The 21162-nt window shown below is 36.7% G+C and overlaps 1 protein-coding gene across 40 annotated transcripts in view; it reads left to right on the forward strand.

The window, feature by feature from the left end:
• LOC124532092 (Down syndrome cell adhesion molecule-like protein Dscam2) overlaps positions 1–21162 on the forward strand; it is a 65560-nt gene that overhangs the window by 26571 nt on the left and 17827 nt on the right. For 3 of the 40 annotated variants that reach the window (XM_047106735.1, XM_047106729.1, XM_047106742.1), the window contains exons 5-17: positions 1088–1270; positions 1540–1689; positions 3282–3405; positions 3502–3625; positions 3837–3960; positions 4194–4317; positions 8324–8472; positions 8576–8759; positions 9000–9103; positions 9316–9572; positions 9872–10029; positions 10419–10573; positions 19149–19442. In XM_047106735.1, coding sequence (XP_046962691.1) covers positions 1088–1270; positions 1540–1689; positions 3282–3405; positions 3502–3625; positions 3837–3960; positions 4194–4317; positions 8324–8472; positions 8576–8759; positions 9000–9103; positions 9316–9572; positions 9872–10029; positions 10419–10573; positions 19149–19442 — 2130 coding nt within the window. Of the gene's footprint in view, positions 1–1087; positions 1271–1539; positions 1690–2727; positions 2852–3281; positions 3406–3501; positions 3626–3662; positions 3787–3836; positions 3961–4193; positions 4318–4353; positions 4475–4621; positions 4746–4968; positions 5093–6150; positions 6275–6502; positions 6627–6788; positions 6910–8323; positions 8473–8575; positions 8760–8999; positions 9104–9315; positions 9573–9871; positions 10030–10418; positions 10574–12021; positions 12316–13151; positions 13440–13611; positions 13900–14095; positions 14384–14451; positions 14740–15700; positions 15986–17708; positions 17994–18791; positions 19080–19148; positions 19443–21162 lie in introns of all 40 variants that reach the window. The other 37 variants (XM_047106767.1, XM_047106751.1, XM_047106753.1 and 34 more) reach the window with 27 other exon arrangements.

Below are 21162 nucleotides of genomic sequence, written 5' to 3' on the forward strand. Positions count from 1 at the left end.
ATTAAAGCAGAGTCGAACGATTTGGGTATTATTTCAGTTGAGGGTACTTCATCATTGTCCTGTTCCTCTTTCCTATTTCAGTCGTTTCGCAAGCATACACTGTAAATTTAATGGAGGAAAATGTTTTGCGTGGAAATTCTGCAATCGTGAAATGCCATATACCCAGCTTTGTCTCAGAGTATGTAACTGTCTCATCGTGGATTATATCCGAAGGAGACATTGAAGAAAAAGAAATTAATGGCACACTCCATGATTACTTGGGTATATTAAGAAGTCTTTAGGTTTCTATTCTCCAATCCTACCCATGTAGCATTTAGATTAACTTAACCATTAACGTAGGGCGTTACAGTCTTTATAGCTAGATATATTTTTGCAGTTGCATCTCAATCTTACACTGTTAATCTATGGGAGGAAAATGTTTTACGAGGCAATTCTGCAATACTGAAATGCCATATTCCAAGTTTTGTTACTGAGTATGTTACGATCACGTCTTGGATAATATTTGAAGGGGACAATGAAGAAATGAATATAAACATGAATTCAAATTTCAGTTTGGGTAAAACATAAAAAAGCATATCGATTTTATGTATTATTAATGTCCTTTATCCTTCACATTTTTATTTCAAGAACTAATTGCGCTACCTTAAGGTTATAAAAACAACCCTGAGATCGATATTCCAAAGACATTATTTTCTCAATAACTTCATTACAGTCGTATCTCAAGCTTACGACGTGAAGTTTTGGGAAGAGTACGTTCTGCGTGGAAACGCTGCTATATTGAAATGTCAAATACCCAGTTTTGTCTCTGAATATGTGTCTGTTGCATCGTGGATAATATCCGAAGATTCTATTGAAAACGAAATAAAAAATGACAATTCTACAAGCTTAGGTATTTCAATAATTCCCTTAAGTCTATCTAAATGCTACCCGTTATTATCCTGTTTTATTTCCCTCAATCCTTGAATCACAGCCCCAATATATGGAAATAGCAAAAAAGAAAAATACACACGACATAAAAATGATTTAGTCAATACTTCTTTGGCAATAATGCCCGTGCTTCTTATTATACTAGGTCATATTGTTTCAGTGGTTTCACAAGCATATGCTGTTAATCTCATGGAAGAATATGTCCTTAGAGGGAACGCTGCTATTTTAAAATGCCATATACCAAGCTTTGTATCGGAGTACGTCAATGTCGTGTCATGGATTATCAGCGAAGTAGAAGAAGAGGTTGAGATTAAGCTTGAGTCAGATAATAATAATTCAGATGGTATGAGTTCTTTGAGGTGTCATTACTGTTTCTTCGTATGCCTATACGTGCTTTTTATTGCTTAGTTGTTTAGGGCGTTGTTAACATAATCGATTAACCTGACTCCATAGGCCTCACGGTCTACCATAATCCTTTTTCCTCCTTCCTTAGATTAATGCATGTTTCAATGAAATTTATAAGTAAATCACAACCTTATGTTGTGCTGCATAAATGAATTAAATTGGATTATTTTTTAAACGAAGTTCTACAATACTTTTGTAATATTTCAGAGGGAAAATATTTAGTACTACCATCGGGAGAGTTGCATATTCGTGATGTTGGACCTGAGGACGGATACAAATCATACCAATGCAGGACTAAACATAGACTGACTGGAGAAACTAGATTATCGGCAACTAAAGGACGTCTTGTTATCACTGGTACGTAAAAATATGATTTTATAATATCAAAACATATTGCGCTCTTAATTCATGCCATTTTATTAATGCTCATTCATGATTTTTATTTCTTTATATAAATTTTAAAATTACTAAAGTTTTTAAAAATCAGCCAATTTTATGTTTTATGAATCAATAGCGCTACTAAAATAATGTCCAACAGCGAAAAAAACTTGATAGTAATCATATAACTGCTACCACATATTCTTGTAGCATTTCAATAGATTCATATCATAATTATTCAATATTTATGTATATTTTTTTACTTTTGCAACAAAATAAGTCAATTTTTGATTTTCACTGTCGGATATTTTTTTAATTTACATAATGTTGTGAAGTCACAAATTTTAACATTACATTAAACAAAATATTTTCACCAGTCAAAAATAAGTATTGTTTGATTATAATTTTTTTTATTAAGAATCTTAAAAAAAGATAGCAAATTTGAAAATGTTTTGTTACTTATTTATCAAATTTTAATATTTGTAGAGAATTATCATCTTTCATTATCATAAAGGTTTTAAAAAACATGTTATTCAAATGTTATATAACTCAAATTTTGCAAACCAGACAAAGATGATATTTCATTTAAAAATAAATTGCAATAAATAATTTTGTAAATATAATATTTAATTTATATTTGCAAAGTTAGTTTGAAACAAAACCTTGCCTGAATGTTGGGATAGGGTACCCTGCAGAGCCTTTATCCGCGCTCGTAAACTTTAGACTCACTGACATGATTAGAGAAATGTAGGGGTTATCATATACCTTTAGGGGCGTATTCGATCTGTATTATTTTGTCGTTGTCGATGTCCACTCTTCGTAAACCCGCCTTCTCCCAACATGCGCAGAGCCGGTGGGCCGAGTGCCTCCCAAGTTTCCTAGCTCGCAGACCACAAGCGGTTTCCAGTTTAAAGAGACCGTCAGTCTTGCTGTACTGTGTCCAGCACAATCCTACCCATCACCCACATACCGGTAAGATGATGTTTGAAATTAAAGGTCTTATGCGTCATTTCTCAGAGCCGATAGGGCGAGTGCCTCCTAAGTTTTCTTCAACGCAAGTGGGTGCGTGGTTCGTAGCGAAGTTGGATTTGACATTTACATTGCAATGTCCAGCTCAGGCTTTCCCTGTCCCCGTGTTCAGGTAACTTCAGTAAATATTTAGTTCCGTTATTACATTCATTTTAAAATAAATTGTAGAACCAGTTGGACGCGTCTCTCCTAAGTTTGCTACAGTTTTAACTGGCACAATGTTCGAAGTTAGGAAAACTGACAGTTACGCATTGCAGTGTCCTGCTCAGGCGTTCCCGACCCCATTATTCAGGTAAAATACAAATCTTCAGACATTTGTATCATAATTACTTTCTATAGAACCCGTCGGACGTGTACCTCCAAAATTTGCATCTGTTGTTATGGGTACGATGATCGGAGTAAGAAAAAATTTTTCGTTTGCATTACAATGCCCCGCGCAAGCATTTCCAGTCCCAATCTTCAGGTATTTATTGTAAATTTCTATTTCGATGTTAAACGTATTACTTAAATCTATATCACACTTCGGTTATATTTTGCTTCAGAACCTATGGGAAAAGTCTCTCCAAAATTTCCAACTTTAGAAAAAAGTAGACTCTTTAATTATGACACTGCTCAAACTATGTCGCTTCTTTGTCCCGCGCAAGCATTTCCTGCCCCAATGTTTAGGTAAGATTTTAAGAATATTTAAAAATTATGGTTTTCTGGTAAGTGTAAATCAATCGTCCAATCCTCATTATTATTTTATTTCTGGTTAATTAACAGAGCCTATGGGCAAAGTATCACCGAAGTTTCCAACTATGGAAACAGGACGCAGTTTTACTTTTTCTTCAAATACCTGTGTGACTCTACTTTGCCCGGCTCAAGCCTTTCCAACTCCACTATTCAGGTACTTTATTTATACATTCATAACATTATGCCCGTAGAGCCAGTTGGGCGTGTTTCACCCAAATTTCCTTCGATGGATAGCTCAAGAAGCTTTAGTGCGATGTTAAACACCAGCCTGACAATTTTATGTCCAGCCCAAGCGTTCCCAGTCCCACTATTCAGGTAATCTTAAATGACTGTTCAAATGATTTTATTTATTCATTTATTCATAGAACCCGTGGGTCGCGTTTCGCCTAAATTTACAACTACTGATAAAAGTCGAGCGTTTGATGCAAACGAACGAGAAAATATCACACTTTTGTGCCCCGCCCAAGCTTTTCCTGCCCCGGCTTTCAGGTATATTATTACTAAATATACGTTTTGATGGAAATATTAATTCTTCTTAGAGCCAATGAGCAGCGCCGCACCAAAACTGGCGTCGAAAATGATTGATATAACAGAGGCTATGGTTAATCAAACATGTTCGTTGCTTTGTCTATCGCAAGGCTATCCTGTCCCAATATTCAGGTAAAAAGAATTCGCATACTTTAACTAAAAGTTGTATTAATGAAATTGGTATGTTTGTGTAGAACCTGTAGGCAGAGTTCCACCGAAGTTCCCAACAATGGACAGTGTTAGAGGCTTTGGTTCCCTTATTAATTCAAGTGTGACATTGTTGTGTCCTGCTCAAGCATTCCCAGTTCCTTTGTCAAGGTAATTTGTCAATAAACCGTCGTTATTTTCTTCTAGAACCAATTAATAGCGCCCCACCGAAAGTCCCAACTAAAACAATAGAATTTTTGGAATTTTCTATGAAGTCCAGCGTTACATTACTTTGCTTGGCCCAGGCGTATCCTGTCCCTATATTCCGGTGAGTCGAACAAGAAAGTGATATACGTTTGAGTTGCTGTACGCCCTCACATTGTTCATATATATATATAACTAGGAAAATATAATTGACGTGTTTTAAAAAAAAAACTATTATTAAAACAAAAGTTAAAATATTATTCATTTTTAGAACCGATTGGCTCCAAGAGTCCTTCGTTCTCGAGTGGTTCAAAGTTAGCCTGGTTTGAGATATCTAGCTTGCAAGACTTTGCTCTTTTATGCCCAGCGCAAGGGTTCCCTGTACCGGTCTTTAGGTGAGAACTAATGAACTTTGTTTTCCGTACATTTTCAGAACCCATAGTATCCAAACCGCCGACATTGTCAAGCGATGATAAATTTGCGTGGTTTATTCATAGACCTGTAGGAAATAACTTGGCTTTAATTTGTCGGGCGCAGGGATATCCTATACCTATATACAGGTATTTTATATTACTTTCTTATCTTTTTTGTAATATACCCCTACATTCTTAATTTTAGAACCCATCGGATCTAAATCGCCCACTTTTTCGACCGATGACAAAATGTCTTGGTATGTAAGAACAATCAATCAGAGCCTAAATCTTTTGTGTTTGGCCCAGGCGTTTCCAGTCCCGGTTTTCAGGTGATTAAATAAAGCAATTTATTTTTACTTATAGAACCCGTTGGCTCTAAATCCCCTACATTCTCTAACGACGTCCAATTTTCTGGAATAACTCGTAAAACAAGTCAAGATTTTGCGCTTTTATGCCAAGCCCAAGCCTTTCCTGTCCCGTTATTCAGGTAAGATTTTAATAGTAGTAAGTTTTATATGACTACTCAAATCTCATAATCGTTGATACAGAACCGATAGGATCAAAGGCGCCGTCGTTTTCTCTGGAATTTAAAAGTACAACGCTCACAAAAATATCAGGGCAGGCAATTGTTTTACTGTGTCAGGCTCAGTCGCATCCTCCTCCGTTATTCAAGTGAGTGCTCTTAATATTTTTTACTCCTTTTTTTTTTAATTCAGAGCCAGTATCGGCCCGAGCGCCCACTTTTCCTACTTCTGCGTCGTCCTACAATTATAATATTGAAGCACACTCTGGGGGTTCTGTGCTATGTCAGGCACAAGGGTATCCACAACCAATGTTCAGGTGGGTTTTCTACTCGATATATCTTGTTACTGAATACTTTTAGAACCTATCGGCGCAAAGGCTCCTTCTTTTTCTTCCGATTCTAAAGGCAGTATATTTATCCGAGAGACAGGGCACAGCTTTGCGTTACTTTGTCAAGCCCAAGCTTCACCGATTCCCATTTATAGGTAAGTTAGAAAAAAATCAATAGTTTTTTCCTTCTACAGAACCCGTTGGTTCAAAACCGCCGACTTTCCCTAATGATTTAACTTCTTCGGCTGTAACAAGACATAAGGATCAAAGTTTTTCAATGACGTGTCAAGCGCAGGCATTCCCTTTACCAATTTTCAGGCAAGTGTTTAATTAATTAACCGAATCTTAAACTTAATGTATATAAATTATATAAAACTTTGGTGTTATAGAACTATGACATTGCTATTTACTTGGTTCTGAATAAACGTCGTCGCAATATTCACATTTATTATTCTTCATATCTTTTGTCGATAGATTTTAAAATTCCAAAGGTTTACATGTTGTATAGCTTATCATAGATGATTATTTCCTACAGAGCCCGTTGGATCAAAGGCTCCATCTTTTTCATCCGAGTCTGCTCTTTCATCTCTTAAAAGACATGAAAATCAAAGTTTTGCACTTCTTTGTCAAGCTCAAGCTTTTCCTGTACCGATATTCAGGCAAGTTATCTATTTTTCAAGTATTCAATACATAAAGGCATACACATTTTATAGAACCAGTTGGTGCTAAATCTCCAACGTTTTCATCTGAATCTATGGGAAGCATATTTAGAAAACGCATTGGACAAGGCTTCGCTCTTCTTTGTCAGGCTCAAAGTTACCCTGCCCCAGTTTTCAGGCAAGTGTGAAAATTTTTGGACCATTATTAATATTTTTTTCAAACTGCAGAACCAGTTGGCTCCAAAGCGCCCACTTTTTCGTCGGACTCTCGTAGTAGTACTTTTATAAGAACTGTCAACCAAAGCTTTGGCTTATTATGCCAAGCTCAAGCATTTCCTGTACCATTATTCAGGCAAGTTTTGTGTAATATTTTATTTCAATATTATACTATGACATGACATTTGGAAAAAATATCCTTCGATCTTTGGTTCTTTGTCTGGGCTCATTTCTTTATGTATAAATTAAAAGTGCTGTTTTAAGGGCACCTTCAAATGTAAGGTACATATTTCTTCAGAACCTATTGCCAGCGCAGCACCCAGTATAACTTCAACTCAAAAACCTGCTGTTTATTTCTCTCAAAACACTTCGTTAGCTCTCTTGTGTCCAGCGCAAGGATTTCCTGTGCCACTTTCAAGGTGCGTTTATCAATTATTTACATATTACAGAACCTACTAATAAAATTGCACCTCGAAGCGACAAAACCCGCAAATTTGAAGGTGGTGAAATATTTTTAGTTTCTATAACAGAATCTGTATATCTTACTTGTGAAGTAGCTGGATATCCTCCCCCGATTTTTAGGTAAGTTAGTATGTTATACTTGGCAAAAAGTATTTTTAATTTTTGTGTAGGTATTAAAAACAGCGGCTTGAGGCGTCGTCGTCGTATTTTATGCTGATTCTGGTCATTCTATTGAATCTGATAATATATAAATCAGTCTCTGTCATTTGCAGAGCCAACAAATAAAATTGCTCCTCGAAAAGATTCCACCAAACACTTCGAAGGTTGGGAAGTATTCTTCGTGCCGCAAAATGATATCGCATATTTGACATGTCAAGTAGCTGCTTTCCCAGTTCCCCTATTTAGGTGAGTGCTAGGGCTACTCTAGTCATCTTTGTCATGGTGGGTTTAAATTCCAGAACCGACGGGTAGGACAGGACCCAAAGTGACCGGAGACGGACTCAACCGTCACGTAGGGCGGCTTGGCAAAAATCTCGCACTTCTTTGTGAAGTACAAGCGTTTCCGGCGCCTTTGACAAGGTACGGCCTCACGCAAGGACGGTCGGCCGCTGGCACCTCACGCATTCATCTTTCACGTAGACATCATACCATCCCAATGTATTGATATGCGTTGTTATTGCAGTCTGCCGCGGCGGGCGCCTCGCCCCCGCGAGACATGAAGGCGTGATGAACCGCGGCCGGCCGCGCGCATTTCCGATCCCCAGCCAAAGTAACGATTGAGCGACGTAGACACCTCCTGGTAAGTGTCAGGGTGTTCTTGCTTTCATTCAGACGCTTTAATCTTTACTTTGTGCTTCACGTGATTCGTAGTTACGCTATGTTTGACCTCTGGCATCTGGATCTTCGGCATTCCATATTGGTTTTATGTGGTAGCTTACCATATCGCAAGCTTCCATTTTTCGTACTGATAGGAAATAGGAAAATTGCTTTTTTGGAGGTTTATATACTGTCTTCATCGAAACATGTTCTGTTTTGGGAAATTGTCTACAACGCGTGCTGTCGGCTAACTTCGCTTCTTTTTCGATAATTTTAGGGAAGGTTCTTTTATGCAATTTTTTTATACATCCGAAAATAAAATATGTGATAGATATGAGTATGTAGTATTTTCATTAGTTTTTCCTATTTTTATAACGTATAAGTAATTATAATAAGAAATTAAACATTCAGAGACTTTTTGTATTTTTAAGCAATTAAATATACTAGACTATAACTTTTTATGATAAAATTGACAATAAAAGACATATATAAAGTAAAAAAAATGGGCTTATGAAAACCTTCGTATTATGTAATACTTACTTTCATTTGTTACAGATGGTATAAATTTATCGATGGCTCTGCGAGGAAACAGCCTGTTGTCCTTAACGATAGAGTAAAGCAAGTATCAGGCACCCTTATCATCAAAGAGGCTAAAGTTGAGGATTCCGGAAAATATCTGTGCGTTGTCAATAATTCTGTTGGAGGTAAGTGTTTGCATTTGAACTACATATAAATATTTTCGGGAACAATATTTTTATATATACTTTTTGGTTTAATTTATTCGATTGACGTGAATTTTGTCCTCAGGTGAATCTGTTGAAACCGTTTTAACTGTGACTGCACCATTGAAATCCACTGTCGAACCAGCTACCCAAACTGTTGACTTTGGTCGCCCAGCCGTCTTTACTTGCAGATACGAAGGCAACCCCGTCAAAACCATTACGTGGCTTAAAGATGGCAAGGACATGAACCATCACGACCCTATCCTCAGGTGATTTATATTGAAGTACATAATTATCTTCTTTTTTATTTGAAAAGTGCCAAGTTTGTGTTATATTTATTCTATATTTGTATGATATTGTATGATATGACTTCACTGTATGATAATTCATAAGAATTAGTAATGTTATTAAAGTAACCAATCTGAATTGTAATTCAAAAATATTGTTATAGTGTTCTGTAAAAATGTTTTTACTAACCAAATCTAATTTTGCTTATATTGATGTTTCAGAATTGAATCGGTTAAGAAGGAAGACAAGGGAATGTACCAATGCTTCATCAGAAACGATCAGGAAAGTGCCGGTGCTAGTGCTGAACTGAAACTCGGAGGACGATGTATGCATTTTGTTGTACTCATATTTTTCATATATGCAATTAAATTATTATCATTAATATAATTGACATAATCCAATATGAAAAAAATTGACTCCTATTATTAAATATTCTAGTTTCTCTTACATTAAATGTTACTAGGAACCATAATGTTGTTGTTGTTGTTGTTGAATTTGTGTGAAAGTGTTAAAAAGGAATATTCTCGATGTTTTCAGTCGAACCACCTCAGATCCGCCATAGCTTCGGCGAGCAGACCCTGCGCTCCGGCCCCTCCCTGCGCCTCAAGTGCGTGGCCTCCGGAAACCCCACGCCCGACATCGCCTGGCAGCTCGACGGCGACAAGCTCAACAGCGGGGAGAGGCTGCAGATCGGACAATTCGTCACCGCCGACGGCAACGTCGAGTCGCACCTCAACATCTCGTCCGTGCACACCAACGACGGAGGGCTCTACTCCTGCATCGCATCCAGCAAGGTACCTGATTACGTCAAATGCTTTTTGTTGTTAGCTTACCAGTTAGCAGCTTTTAGTGTCTGAACCACTTGTGACCGATTCTATAAGTTCGGGAATAAATAGTGTATACCGTTTAAATCTCGTTTCTGAAGTTTTTGGTTACGTTTAACGTACATACATTATTCCTGACTGGGAAACCAATTTATCGACTAAAGAATCATTCGGGAGAATTGATCTAGATCGGCTTTTTATCGTAGACGATAGATGATGGTTTTGGACTTGAATGAACCGTATATATCAGAATGTGTGATTCTGCGCAGGTCGGCAGCGCGTCTCACGCGGCGCGAGTGAACGTGTACGGGCTGCCCTACGTGCGCGTCATGAAGAAGCGCCCCGTGGTGGCCGGAGACACGCTGGTGGCGCACTGCCCCGTGGCCGGGTACCCCATCGACTCCATCGTCTGGGAACGCGACGGACGGTATGGCACCACCTTTATAAAACCACTATCGATTTGTCCTAATTGCAATAAATTGCCAGGACCGGATATATGCAGCCTAGTTTTGTAAAAATTGCAGCATCGATCCTGACCCCTTAGGCTATTGTCCTATTCCACATATATCTGCCACTATTCCACATTATTTACTAGATTCGGATAATTCTAAGAAAAGTTTAATACCCATTAGCCTTCTATGTATCTCATTTGTTTCCAATCAAATGTCATGCATGCATGTCATTGACCATTTTGTAATGGCAAAATTACGTATTTTATATCTTATAAAATAAATTAAATTTGCTGATACCTCAATCAGCTGTTCCTTGTGCATCGGTTGATTACAGTAACGTATAAATGAGAAATTATATTTTCAGTGTGCTACCTATCAACCGCAAACAGAAAGTTTTCCCCAACGGCACCCTCGTCATCGAGAACGTCGAACGTACCAGCGACCAAGCGACCTACACCTGCGTGGCCAAAAACTCGCAAGGGTACAACGCCAGAGGAACTCTCGAACTGCAAGTCATGGGTAAGATACTAATTGATTACCACCCGAGGAAGAGGAATCAATTTATCGTGACGTCATTTATAATCATGTATTCACTGCGAAAATAGTTCCTCTGTTCTCGGTGTCTTTATTCGTGAGTTAATGATCTTTGAAGTCGTTTCCAAATACAAATCAAATAAATACCACTAAATAGACATAATACTAATACTCTACCTAAGTATTTTTTATTAATATGGTAACTGAAAAATTATACATACATGATTAATATACAGATTGTTAAATTGAATTCGACTCCAGAGATTATCTAATTATGTAGACAACTTGTTATTTACTTGAAAATGCAACAAATAAAATAAAAGTATAAATTGCACTCATAAAAGCTTAAATTAAATGGTTATTGTCAATTTTAAATATAGTAAACTATTATTAAAATATTTGTTGCATTTGTAAAGATTACTTTTTAATAATTTGGAAGAGTCAATTACTTACTGCTCCAAAACAAAAATATTATTAAAAAAACGGAATTAAAAATTAATATTAGATCTATACTGATGATGAGTTCCCATGGGCCGAGACTAAGTAACGCTGAAAATGTTCGGTAGTTTAGTATCAAATTGTATAATTATTTTTATAAAGTAATTCGACTGATGAAAATTAATTTGTGTTTATTTTTTAAGTCAATAATTTCAGCAATGTTGTTAAAACCATGAAATTAGTTATGGAAGATAAGTCACCCTCTACAGATTCAATAGTTTTATTATCCATTAAAAGTCATATTAGGGATATTAACATATTTAAAATAGCGTTCTAGGAGGACATTCAGATTTTAGAAAACTGGAGACTGGCGTTAGCTTAGTGACGTTAGCCGAATCAAAATATCGTAAAAAGTTGTGTGTATGTTATGAATTTAATATTATCGATGGTTCATTTTATTATCATATAAAGTGATTTGAATTTGATGCACCATATTTTATGTTTTTTGTATTGAAAAAGTTATGGAGTAGAAAGTAATATCACTGATTATTTAAAATCTATACAAATGTTACCATTTTATTGAATAATGTAAATATAAATTACATAAATTAATATTAAGATAACTTATACAATTTTATATGGACTAATTAAATTATTATTATTATATTACATTACGGTAATCAGTGTCTCTTCTACGAGTAATGTCATAAGTATTTGAATTAAAATCTGATAATTGTATCGCACATATATTCATTAAGAAAAACTATTTATTTCGAAGATTACATTATGACATTACCATGACATAGTTATTTTAAGAAAAACTAATATTTTCTTACAGAGGGGTTATTTTGAAAGTTTGAATTTGAAATTTCGTTATAAATGTTTAAATATTTTCTCCAAATAGTACGTGAAGTTAGAGTTTATGCCCGCCAAAGATACATCGTTTGCCACACACACTCCTGTCTGTAGTTTTAATAATAAGAATTTGTATACAGTACCGCCACAAATATTGCCATTCGAGTTCGGTGATGAACCCGCGAATGCCGGAGATATGGCTTCGATATCGTGTGCCGTAAGCAAGGGCGACCAACCTCTTAATATCACATGGGTTTTTAATGGAGAAATTGTATCTAAAAGAAACGACCTCGGAATCGTTCTCACCAACGTTAATAGAAAGACTTCCATTTTAAACATTGATTCTGTGAATGGAATACACAGGGGCACATATTATTGTGTGGCTACGAACCAAGCTGGTTCCGTCAATCACAGCGCTTTACTCGAAGTGAATGGTACAAGTCCAAAATTGTCAACTTTATTTTCTTTTATTTATAATAACATTCCCGAAAGACCTTTTACCTCAAACTTACATAAATACGATGATGCTTTTTATTAGTTCCACCACAAATTACTCCATTCGAATTTGGCGAAGAAATTCTCAATGAAGGTGAAACAGCTTCTGTGTCTTGCGTTATGAGCAAGGGCGATCTACCTGTAACCTTTACGTGGCTCCTCAACGGAGAGGAAATTAGACCCCACAATAATCTCGGCATCGTACTAACTACAATAAGCAAGAAAACGTCCATTTTAAACATCGAATCTGTCAATGCTGTGCATAGAGGCTCGTACACTTGCGAAATAAAAAACCAAGCGGGCGAAACGAATCACACTACTCTTCTAAGTGTTAATGGTTCGCTTATTTCTTTATTGATATTTTTATTTGTTTTAACGCTTTTCTATTACTACAGTACCTCCTCAAATATTACCTTTCGACTTTGGCGATGAACCCGCTAATGCTGGCGACACTGCTTCCGTTCAGTGTGTTATGAATAAGGGTGATCTACCGGCTAACTTTTCATGGAGTTTAAATGGGAGAAAGATTGCTCAAAGCAATACCATGGGAATCGTAATAGGCAGCATGAGCCGGAAGATGTCCATTCTTAACATAGATTCCGTCAATGGAACGCATCGAGGACAATACGTTTGTCATGTAGAAAATTTCGCTGGACACGTCAATCACAGCTCGACTCTGGAAGTCAACGGTCATCTGATATGAAATATAATTTGCTTGTGTAGTTTTTCTTACGGTTTTTTACTTACAAGTTTTAATAGTAGTTTTTAAAAACAGTTTTACCTCAAATCCACCCCTTCACCTTCGGTGACGAGCCAGCCAATGCAGGTGATACAGTCGGAATACAGTGTATGGTGACAAAAGGCGATGTACCGTTAAATATAAAATGGTATCTGAACGAAAAAGATGTTACCACGGTTCAAGGAGTTTCTGTTACGAAAATTGGCCACAAATCAAGCACTTTATCGATAGAGACCGTTTCGTTCATTCATAAGGGTTTATATACTTGCTATGCGGCTAACCAAGCGGGCCATGCAAACTATTCGACAGAATTAGTAGTTAATGGTAAACCGCTATTTCTCATGTATAATAAAAGCTTTTTATGAACACCGCATCACAATATCCTGTCTGTTTTCCTTTTTTGTTAGCATTTTCCCAAATAGTTTCTAAAAAATGTTAGTTCACTAAAACTTACGATACAAAATTGCTAGTTCTTTAATACATCTTTTCTATTTAGTTGTACCACAGGTCACACCATTTGATTTTGGGGACGACGTATTAAATGCAGGTGATACAGTATCATTAACATGTACAGTAGGAAAGGGCGACTTACCCCTAAAAATCCATTGGCACCTTAACGACAAACCTCTGAATTCCGGTAATGGTCTGTTCATAACTAGAAATGGAAAAAGAATATCAGTTTTGAGCATAGAGAATGTGCAACACGAACACATTGGGAACTATACTTGTATTGCGGAGAACGAAGCCGGTCGCAGTAGTCACAGCGCGATTCTCAACGTAAATGGTACTTTTAAAACACAAAAACATAAATATTGCTTATGCTCGCACGACATTTGATTAGTGTAAATAGTTTTAAGTTATTTATCTTCTTTCACCAATCCGTTCCATATATATCACTAAATATAATTAATAATATATGTCGGAAAAAAATGTGATTTCCTAAATTTATTAATGATGTTTTTTACTATTACGTTCTGTAGTTGTCCCGCAAATTATGCCCTTCGATTTCGGCTCCGATCCTGTAAACGATCAAGAAATGATTGTGGTAATATGTACGGTTACTAAAGGCGATTTACCCCTTAGTATTCAATGGTATTTCAACGGAAAGCCTTTAAAGTCTGATACTAATGGCGTTTTGCTAACCAATGCGAAAAGAACAAGCCAACTTACTATTGAGTCAGTTTCGCATCTCAATCAGGGAAATTACACATGTGCGGTCAAGAACCAAGCAGGAACAACGAATCACACAGCTGAATTATATGTGAACGGTACTTATATGAGAATACTTCATGTTATTATATTTTGTGCTAATTAGCCTTATTTTTTCCTTGCTTAGTCCCTCCACAAATAATGCCATTTGAATTTGGCGAAGAACCTATTAACGCCCAAGAAATGGTTTTGATCACATGTACAGTTGTGAAAGGTGACCAACCTCTGAAAATAGATTGGTATTTTAATGAAAACATTGTAAAACCTGGTGACAAAGGAATATCTCTACTGAATAGTAAACGTGCAAGTCAATTAAGCATCGAGTCCGTTAGCCATCAAAACCAAGGAAATTACACTTGCGTCGTGTCTAACCAAGCAGGCGCTATGAATCATACCACCCAATTATTCGTTAATGGTACAATATTTATTTTTGGCTTGACCTTGTAGAATTAGTACATTTTTCTATGTTGCTTCTTTTTATATCCTATCCTCAGTAACTTTGGCGGGCCATAACAGTTAAAAATATTCTTAAGAGACATGGTAACAATTAACGTACAAAAATATAAACTATATACTATATTTAATAACAACAGAAGTAGGTTAATCAGGAATAAAACAAAATTATTTCAGTGGCACCAGTAATAATACCTTTCGATTTCGACGAATCTGTATTTTTTGGCGAGGGCGTTCAAGTTATGTGTCATGTTCCAAAAGGAGATAAACCATTAAAGTTCAAGTGGAGTTTCAGTGGAGGAGATGTGAGTTTACTCTCTGGGGTGAATATAATGAATGTCGGGGATATGGGTTCAGCTCTCATAATACCAACCGTGACAGAAAAACACGCCGGCAATTATACATGCACTGCATCCAATGTTGTCGCCAAGGCTAGTCACCATGCAACACTCAATGTCAAGGGTATTAATTCACAGTGAACAATCCGTGCTTTTCGTGTTTTGTTATCCCTTGCATCCCTGCGTAAAGCATTAAGATATTATTTTAAAAACAGAACGTTGATCTTGATCTTACAGTGGCGCCTATTATATCAGTTTTTGAATTTGATGAAGCCGTCTTTTATGGAGAAAGTATTCAAGTTATGTGCACCGTACCAAAAGGAGACCTGCCAATAACAATATCATGGTTATTTCAAGACCAACCTTTAGAAAAAAAACATGCAGCAATTGTAACTAAAGTAGGCGATAGGAGTTCTATTTTGGATATACCATCCGTAACAGAGAAACATACTGGAAACTACACTTGCACCGCTTCCAATATCGTAGCGAGCACGAATCATACAGCTAAATTAAATGTTCAGGGTACACAACTATCAAATTTGCGTGTTATAATTTTATTTTAGTTTGTTTCATTTTTCCTATCAGTTCCTCCGCACATCGTTCCATTTGAGGCTGAAGAGCCAGTTTTTGCCGGCGAATCTGTACAATTGACGTGTCACGTATCTAAAGGTGACACGCCTCTCACCGTTTCCTGGAGTTTTCATGGAAAGGAACTATCCTCTCATGAAGGAATAACTACAATGAAAATTGGCCACCGAACGTCGCTTCTTACAATTTCTAGTGCAACAGCTAGTCACAGCGGCGAATACACATGTCACGCTTTAAACGAAGCCGGTCTAGCTGTCCACTCTACCACAGTTAATGTCCACGGTATCTTAAAATTTCCCACTACAGTGCTTGCCTCTGCCGCACGCTGCACGCTTGCATATGTAATAATAATAAAGGGCTTTAACTTTCTGGATTAACAGTTTTACCGTACATCGTACCATTCGAAGCAGATGAGTCAGTATTTGCTGGTGAACCTGTTCAGCTTAGTTGTCATGTATCAAAGGGTGATTTGCCTCTTGATATCAAGTGGCATTTCTATGGGTTTGAAAATACATCATCACATCTCGGCATTATGACAACGAAAATGACGTCGCGCACTTCATTTCTTTCCATTGCCGCGGCTACTGCCGCTCACAGTGGCAATTACACCTGCGTAGCTAGCAATAGTGCTGGTTCTACTAATCATTCCACTGTCCTTAACGTTCATGGTCAGTTTCATTAATTTACACCATTTATATTATGTTAACACTTGCGGTGAAAGGATATGTTAACAGAATAAGCATGTATTCTGTTCACATGTCCAGAAGAAATGTTAGCTTATTATTTTTTGTTAATCATGGTTTTTTTCATTCGTTTATTTTATCTAATATTATAGTCACACCAAACATATTGCCGTTTGACGTCGACCAAGCTCTGTTTTCTGGTGAATCAGTTCAGATGATGTGTCATGTATCAAAGGGAGATATTCCATTAGAAGTATATTGGGAACATAATGGCCAAAAATTGCCCCACGAGTTAGGAAAGTCTACTAAAGTTGGGGAAAGATCATCCTTATTGGTGCTTCCCTCTGTAACCGGTGCTCATAGCGGCAACTATACATGCATTGCGAAAAATCTTGCTGGGACCGCTTCCTACTCAACGGTTCTAAAAATAACTGGTACTTATATATAAGAGTACACTTATATGTAAAGTTATGCTAGGAAATATATACATAGCAGTTATAATTATTTAATGTTTTGTTTCTTTTAACGTAGTGACTTAATTTTAATATTTTAATTGCAAGTGGTTCCATACATAATCCCATTTGAAGTCGAAGAATCTATTTTTGCCGGCGAATCGGTGCATCTTACTTGTCACGTATCGAAAGGAGATCGACCACTCCAAATAATGTGGAGTTTCCAAGGAATAGAGATTCCTTACCACAACAATATGGGCATAACTACTACAAAATTAGGAGAAAAAGCGTCCGTTCTTAGCATACCAACAGCAATGGGTCAACACAGCGGAAACTACACTTGCACAGCCAGTAATCGTGCCGGTCGCACACACCACTCCGTTCTCGTCAACATTCATGGTATTAGATGTCGCCCTATTCCTCTTCCTTTAGAATAAATTCTGAACGTCATAGATGAATATTGCACGTATAGACTTAATCTTAGCATTATCTTTTTGTTCGTTTTGATTAGTTCCACCCCATATAATGCCATTCGAAATCGAAGAATCCGTGTTCTATGGAGAATCAGTACAAATGACATGCCATGCTAGCAAAGGAGATCGGCCGATGTCTATTTCTTGGACTTTCGAAGGTCAAGATCTCGTCTCTGTTTCTGGAATCAAGACACTTAAGATGGCGGAACAAACATCTTTCTTATCGATAGCTTCAGTTACCGGTGCTCACAGTGGCAATTACACTTGTATTGCGAAAAATAAAGCCGGAGAACATAGGCACTCGACCACCCTACACGTTAATGGTATTTTTAGTTATATATCCCAGCATGTATTCATGTAAATCACTAATGTAATATATATTATTTTATTTGCTCAGTCGTCCCTCACATCAAACCTTTTGAATTGGACGAAGCCGTTTTTGCGGGCGAGTCCGTACATCTTGACTGTCACGTACCGAAAGGAGATATTCCCATGAATATTACTTGGAGCTTCCAAGGGTATCCTGTCACACGTAGAATGGGTGTTAAGACAACAAGTTTGAGCGAACGTGTCTCTGTGCTGGATATTCCGTCTGCTTCGGGGACAAACAGTGGGAACTATACTTGCACAGCTACAAATAAGGCAGGCACTACCAACCATACAGCAACCCTCAACGTCATCGGTATTCAATCCAAATAATAAACAGGTGTTGCTTGCTTGTTGTTTAGTTCCTCCTGTCGTCCAACCATTTTCATTTGGAGAAGTTGCAATGAATTCTGGACAAGTGGTAACCGCAGCTTGTTCGGTTATTGAAGGAGACCATCCGCTCCATCTGAGATGGCTTTTTGACAATGAACCCATTAAACCAAGATCTGGGGTGGCCGTCTATAATATTGGAGAAAGAAGCGCTATTCTTAGTATTGGTTCTGTAATGCATAGTCACGCAGGAAATTACACTTGCATTGCGGAAAATGAAGCAGGAATCCATTCGCATACATCGTCATTAATTATAAACGGTGCTTGGCCTCTGATATTTAACAAATATGATTTTGTCATTATTATTTCTGTATTTTAAGTTGATTTTTTTAAAAATATATTAATCGTCTAGCAAGATAATGATATACTTCCAGTACCTCCAAACATTCTACCGTTCTCGTTCGGTGAAAAACCTGCAAATGTCGGAGAATACTTACAAGCGGCGTGTACAATAAACTTTGGCGATCTTCCACTAACTATAACTTGGACGTTTAATGGCCACTTAATTTCACAAAGAAACAATGATTACTCGTTGACTAATTCAAAGCGTAGTAGCTTACTTATAATTGAGTCTGTTGATGCAAAACACGCTGGTTCATATACTTGTATTGGTGAAAATCGCGCCGGGCGTGCGACATACGCAGCAGATTTAGTTGTTTATGGTTAGTCGTAAAGTTTAGTGGTAGCATCCTATTATTAGTGTTATAGATCAAGTTTGTTTCAGTTCCTCCCAAGATTGCACCTTTCACTTCCGGTCCAGAACCGGCTTTCTTAGGGGATTACTTTGCGCTACAATGCATTATTACTCATGGAGATCAACCAGTTAAAATTGAATGGACAATTAACAATCAATCAGCCAATATAGTCCCAGGAACCCGTGTCAGTAGCGTCGATCGAAGAAGTAGTGTACTTACTATAGAATCCGTACAAGCTAAACATGCGGGACAGTATAACTGTACTGCCAGCAATAACGGAGGCGTTGTTTCTCATACTACTGAATTAATTGTAAAGGGTGCGCCAAAAAAAAATACTTTAAAATAAATTCTGTTTCCGCTTCAATATAAGATATTTGTTGTCCCAGTTCCGCCTTTGATAGTGCCATTCAGTTTTGGGGAGGTGCCAGCTAATCCTGGAGATGCTGCGGTAGTGAATTGCGTTGCCACTAAAGGAGACCTGCCACTAGAAATATCTTGGACATTTAGCAGCGAAACAATAGACTCAAGTTTGCACCGAGACATCATGACTACCCCGCTAGGTTCGCGAGCCTCTGTGCTCACGATTAATTCAGTGAGTGCAAATCACCAAGGAAACTACACATGTATCGTTCAAAATGCGGCCGGGCGTGCAGAACATGCTGCGACTCTTGTTGTAAATGGCACGTTTTTATATATTTTTCAAAATTGTATCGTTAAGACAGGGAACTAACATCACAGTCTAGCACCTACAAAGGCCCAGTCCAAACATTATCTTTCAGACACGTTTCTATAATCCTCACGAATTACTAACAATGCTTTTCGACAATCTATCTAACAGGACCAACAATGGTTATTTCCAGTTTTACCCCGCATTGTTCCATTCTCATTTGAAACTCCTCTGTACGCGGGTCAAGCGAGTCAGGTCACTTGTTTAATTTCCGAGGGTGATCTTCCACTTGACATTCAATGGTACTTCGAAGAACGGCCACTAAAAGAAATAGCCGGTGTTATGGCAACTAAAATCGCACAGAGGGCTTCACTTCTCCTCATCGACCCAGCAGGGTGGTCACACAGTGGCAGATACGTATGTCTCGCACGCAATGCCGCTGGTTCTTCCAACTATTCTGCCACATTAGAAGTACACGGTACATATAATAGCGCATAAAAACCTATATTCCTAGCACGGATAGCTTTGCGTAGCTACAATGTCGTGAGCTTTTATAATCAACCAGTTATATTGATTACATAAATCTGCCTTTCTAAAGAGTTATCTACAAAACCTGCTAAATAAAGTCTTCTGTTTAATATACTAGAAACCAAAATAGTTTCCGTTACGTAATAGAGACCAGAATATGAACAACGTAGGTTATTCGTTTATAGGAACCGGCTGCGGCTATCATCGACGAAACCATTTCTTCTTCCAATCCTTTCTTGCATATAGCTATCCTGCATCCATCCGTATCCTGTTTTTCCTATCTGTATTTTTTATTTTTTCATTCTTTATTTGCATACTCTATATTCTCGTTGCCTTGCTTGCTAAATAAACTGTTATTTGAAATAATGTGATATTTGAACCAAAACAGTATAAAACAAAAATATTTTCTATATTAAAATTATAACAAAAAAAGAAGAATATCATAAATAGAATACTCCACATTGTTTCAAATGATAGATAAAAATATACTTTGCAACGATGGTTTAACTTGCTTTTTATGGTTTGGTTTTTCAGTCACATTTTATTATTTGGTTTGTAGTTAGCTAAAGCTATTATAGTTTAATTTGCATTCATAAAATAAAAAAAAAGCTTCTACAGCATTGCTTTGCTGTACATGTTCCTATTAATAAAAATAACTTAAAGTTTCAATGTTTCATTCAATTTAAAATATTAATTATTATCGATTGTAGTCTGAATGTTATAGAAGCTTTATAGATGTATGTATTTTTAAATAACCTGGAAAATATTTATTTATAATAGTAATATTTATAAATATTTATTTATAATAGTTTAAAGTAAAAAAAACTCAAATATAAGAAATGTAAGGACTTGTTTTGTTAAATTTCATTAATTCCAGGTTATTTATTTACTTTCTAATAAAGGATGAGATTTCATTTTAAATTCAATAATTATTATTAAAACAATTCCCACTAGTATTACTTGTTTTATTGAGGAATCTGTTAAAAAACAAAGTATTATACTTTGATCTCATCCTAATTGAAAATGTAATACATAACTTTCAAATCATTGAAAAAACTACTGTATCGTTTTAATAATATATATTTACTGAAAAAGCTATTGAACTGATTCAAATATTTAGAAAAAAAAAAAAAACTAATGAAATGCTTGTTGCTCAGTATAAAACGTGTATCACGTAGGATCGTTTTAAAGAACTCGTAACATTT

This window comes from Vanessa cardui, chromosome 8 (assembly GCF_905220365.1).
Source record: "Vanessa cardui chromosome 8, ilVanCard2.1, whole genome shotgun sequence".
Classification (NCBI taxonomy): domain Eukaryota; kingdom Metazoa; phylum Arthropoda; class Insecta; order Lepidoptera; family Nymphalidae; genus Vanessa; species Vanessa cardui.